Below are 4,368 nucleotides of genomic sequence, written 5' to 3' on the forward strand. Positions count from 1 at the left end.
GCCTGCTTGGGATCCCCCCCCCCCCCCCGCCATAGCACTCGTGCACTCTCTCTCAAAATAAATACACTTTTACAAATGTTTTTAAAGTTCTGTAGAGAATTAGCAGTATGTGATTGAGGATGACTGGGGGGGTTTGGGGCGGGGGCGTCTGTTTAGGTCCCGTTGTCAGGGATGCCCTTCCTAGGAGGAAGCACTTAAGCTAAGACCTGAGGAGCGAGAAACTGGCCATGTGATGGTCCGGAGGGAGCTGGCAAGTCAGAGGCCCTAAGGCAAGAGCAGGTTCGGCTGAGAGGCCAGGGCGGCTGGCGGGTAGCAAGCCAGCGAAGGGTTGAGGTAGCCAGATCCAGAAGGGCCTTGTAGACCTTGGTGACGATGGTGAATTTGCCCCTACGTGGGGGGAAGGGAGAGCAGAGATGCTGTCGGATGTACATTCTTCAAGATCCCCCTGGCTGTTCTATCCAGAGTATAGACTATTAAGGGACAGAAGTGAGATGTGGAGCCCAGGTACGATTTTCAGGAGCCCTGGTGGAAGAGGACGGTGGCTAGCACCAGCGTTGTGGCCGCGGAGACAGAAGTGGATGGCTTCTGATACTTTCGGAGTTAGCGCCTCTGGGACTTAGCATGGACTGGGCATGGGATGTGAGAACTCGGGGGTGACTCCCGAATTTGTGGGGAGGGCTTGAGCAAGTGTCCAGAGATAATTTGGGGAAGGATTGCTTTTGGGGCTGGAAGAATTCAGAGGACGTCACGTTCAAAATGCCTGTCAGGCGCCCAGGTGGAGACCCCAAATGGGCAGTTAGCTGTTTGAGTCTAGAATTCGTACGGATTTGGGAGATCCAGCGTTCAGATGTTATTTAAAGCTCCAGGACTGGAGAACAGGATGATAGCAAGGAGCAGCCCTAGACGGGCCAGAGCGCTGATGACAGTGTTCTGGAGACGGAGGGCTGGGGGCGGGGGAAGTGCTGGACTTTTCACCTGGCACATGTCCCGGCCACGTCTGTGTTCTCCTGGGGCGCTGGCAGGAGGCCCTACTTTTTTTTTTTTAATGTTTATTTATTTTTGAGAGAGGGTGCAAGTGGGGAGGGTGGGGGGCGAGGGCGACAGAGAACCCAAAGTGGTCTCTGCATGGACAGTGGCGCTTGAACTCACAAACCCTGAGATCAGGACCTGAGCTGAAGTCGGACGCTCAACCGACTGAGCCACCCAGGCGCCCTAGGAGGCCCCCCCGCCCCTTTGAACAGGAGTTCAGGCTGCAGGCCCCCAGGGTCACGTTGGGCATGTGATGGAGCCAGTACTCCGGCAGGACTGGGCTGCCGTTTTGATCCCTGGGGATCATTCGTTCCCTGATGCCCTTCCCTTCGGAACCTCAGCCTCCCGGCTGGGCCATCCCCCGACTTAAACGTGCACCGTTTGTGGCATTACAGGTGTGGAGATGAAGAAGATCACGGACGCCCACACCCCGTCTGGCCTGACCGTGAACCTGACGCTGTACTACATGCTGTCCTGCTCCCCAGCCCCGCTGCTCAGCCCCAGCCTGAGCCACAGGGAGCGCGACCAGATGGAGTCAACGCTCAACTACGAAGACCACTGCTTCAGCGGCCACGCCACCATGCACGCCGAGAACCTGTGGCCGGGCCGGCTGTCGTCCGTGCAGCAGATCCTGCAGCTCTCTGACCTGTGGAGGCTGACGCTGCAGAAGCGAGGCTGCAAGGGGCTGGTGAAGGCGGGCGCGCCGGGCATCCTGCAGGGCATGGTGCTCAGCTTCGGGGGGCTGCAGTTCACCGAGAACCACCTCCAGTTCCAGGCCGACCCCGACGTGCTGCACAACAGCTACGCCCTGCACGGCATCCGCTACAAGAACGACCACATCGACCTCGCCGTGCTCGCAGACGCCGGGGGCAAGCCGTACCTGCACGTGGCCGTGGAGGCCCGCGGCCAGCCCGTGCGGCTCTACGCCTGTGAGGCGGGCTGCCTGGAGGAGCCCGTGGAGCTGACCTCGGCGCCCCAGGGCCACACCTTCCCGGTCATGGTGACGCAGCCCATCACGCCGCTGCTCTACATCTCCACCGACCTCATGCACCTGCAGGACCTGCGCCACACGCTGCACCTCAAGGCCATCCTGGCCCACGACGAGCACATGGCCCAGCAGGACCCGGGGCTGCCCTTCCTCTTCTGGTTCAGCGTGGCCTCCCTCATCACCCTCTTCCACCTCTTCCTCTTCAAGCTCATCTACAATGAGTACTGCGGGCCGGGGGCCAAGCCCCTCTTCAGGAGTAAGGTACAGAGCCCCTGGGCCTTCCAAGCCTGAGGCCCCGGCCTCGTGTTCTGCCCCCAGACCAGAATGGGGTCGGGGGGGAGGCCTGGGCAGTGGTGGGGCATCCTCCTGAACCAGCACCTCAGCCCGCAGCATGGGGAGCCATGAGTGTGTTTGCAGAGGGAGGTCAAAAAGTGACTTCTGAGAGGAGGCCGTGGGGAGGGACAGTCGTGGGGCGCCTGGGTGGTGGTCGTTAAGTGTCCAACTCTTGGTTTCGGCCCAGGTCATGAGCTCCTGGTTCATGAGATCAAACCCCGTGACGGGCTCTGCAATGACAGTGTGGGGCCTACTTGGGATTCTCTCTCTTTCTCTGCCTCTCCCCTGCTTGCGCTCTCTCTCCCTCCCTCTCTCTCTCAAAATAAACCTGATAATAATTGCAACAAATCCCCCGATAGACCGGAAACCGCTAAGCTGCCGGTGAGCCCCCTGCGCTCCCTCCTGAGGGCCAGCGAAGGTGGCCATCTTGGCAGCACCGGGCGCCATCCTTCCCCTTCTGTCTCCTCAAACACCTTGGCCCTCAGGACACCATGACTTTGAGCATGGTCGCTGTGAGACTCTCACCAGGAATGTGTCTCGGGGATCAGGCTCGGTCCCAGGGGAGGCTGCCGCCTCTGCCCCGCCACCCAGCCCTCGCTGCCAGGGCTCCCCGGGAGAGGGAACAGAAGGGAGCCCATTGTTGGCAGTCGTAGGAGAAAGCTCTTCAGAGGGAGCCGGGCTCCTTCCTTTCCCTTCCCCTTCCCTCCCCTCCCCTCCATTCTCCTCCCTTCCCCTCCCCTCCCCTCCCTTCTCACTAGTGAGTGCAGAGATACGAATGCTCTAGGTCTGTGCTTTCAAGCAGTTCAGGAGCCTGGGCCAACTCTGGAGAAATGCCTCCTCATCTCCACAGAGGGCTTTGTGCCTTCTGGTTTCTAGTTTCGGGCCTGAGGCCAGGACTTGAGAAGAAGTGGCTCTCAGCCTGACGGAGTGGGAGAAGGGTGGGCAGCAGGTCTGAGCTCGGAGCTTGAAGAACAAATGGAAAGTCAGATGAAAGAAATCTGGCTGCGGTAGAACAGGTGCTAAATTTGCATTGCGTGGGCCTGGCGGCGGGTTAGGCAGGGCTGCTTTCCCCTGCTGCCTGGTGGGCTTCTCTGCTCTTGGTCTGCCCTCGGGTTCCCCACCTGATCCAGGGGACAGGCCAACCCCCCGATTTTGGGGTGCTCCCAAAATCAGTTGACCCTCTCTCGAGCTGGGGTCCCGCCAGAGCAGAGCCCAGTGAGCACTGCGTGTGTCAGCCCGAGGAGGTGTCCAGGCCACCAACCCCACGGTGGCCCCAGCACATCCCTGGGTCACAGGGTGCCTGCAGAGCCAATCAGAGCCGGGTGGGGTGCCACCAGGGCCGTCTCTGTCACCTGCCCCTGTCGCGTGAGATTTCTGTAGCTTCCACAGGACGGGTGGTGAGCAATAACGACTTGTTTTGTTCCTTGACCAGGAGGACCCCAGTGTCTGAGTGAGGTCCCTTCTGCACAAGACACCCGGCACTGCAAGTCCTGCTGCAAAAACAAGGGATCCTCTGAAAGCACCCACCCTTTTGTGCCTTGTTGGGGACACCAGTGACGCAGAGCGCGTGTGGATGTTCAGGAGTCTGCATCGGGGGAGGGGAGGGCCGGTGGACTTTTTTGTAAGCTTTCGACCCAATAAAATGAACCTATATGGAAAATACTTGAAATTGAACTCACTCCTTCTGCTTTCTCCCCTTTCTTCTGTCCCAGGAAACAGACCCTCTTTTGAAAAGACTCGTCTTAGGAAAAATTGTGTTCTAGCCCTAATTTAACGTGTTCTTTCTTGACTGAATTTTTAATTTATTGTTGTTGAGATTTTGCCAGACAGCTTTTGCATCCACTCCAGACAGTGAATCTCTGCGGTGATTTCTGACCTACGCCGCCCGCCCCCCCGCCCCGCCCCGGGGTCGGGGGGCATCTGCAGGCCCCACCCCCAGCCGCCTGAGTCGGGGGCGCGGGTCTCAGGTCCTCCCCGGTTTGCACATTGTCTCTTTCCTATCATGAGCCTGTGGAGAT

General features: G+C 59.2%; 1 protein-coding gene across 1 annotated transcript; it reads left to right on the forward strand.

The window, feature by feature from the left end:
* Positions 1-1,235: 1,235 nt before the first annotated feature.
* KIAA2013 (KIAA2013 ortholog) lies at positions 1,236-4,019 on the forward strand. Its single transcript, XM_029947591.1, has 2 exons — positions 1,236-2,278; positions 3,783-4,019. The coding sequence occupies exons 1-2, from the start codon at positions 1,433-1,435 to the stop codon at positions 3,798-3,800; spliced, it is 864 nt and encodes a 287-aa protein (XP_029803451.1). The 5' UTR covers positions 1,236-1,432; the 3' UTR covers positions 3,801-4,019.
* Positions 4,020-4,368: the final 349 nt, after the last annotated feature.

Source organism: Suricata suricatta, chromosome 8, assembly GCF_006229205.1.
Source record: "Suricata suricatta isolate VVHF042 chromosome 8, meerkat_22Aug2017_6uvM2_HiC, whole genome shotgun sequence".
NCBI lineage: Eukaryota > Metazoa > Chordata > Mammalia > Carnivora > Herpestidae > Suricata > Suricata suricatta.

Coding starts and splice junctions, on each gene's coding strand:
- KIAA2013 (XM_029947591.1), top strand. CDS start 1,433: ATGAAGAAGATCACGGACGCCCACACCCCGTCTGGCCTGACCGTGAAC.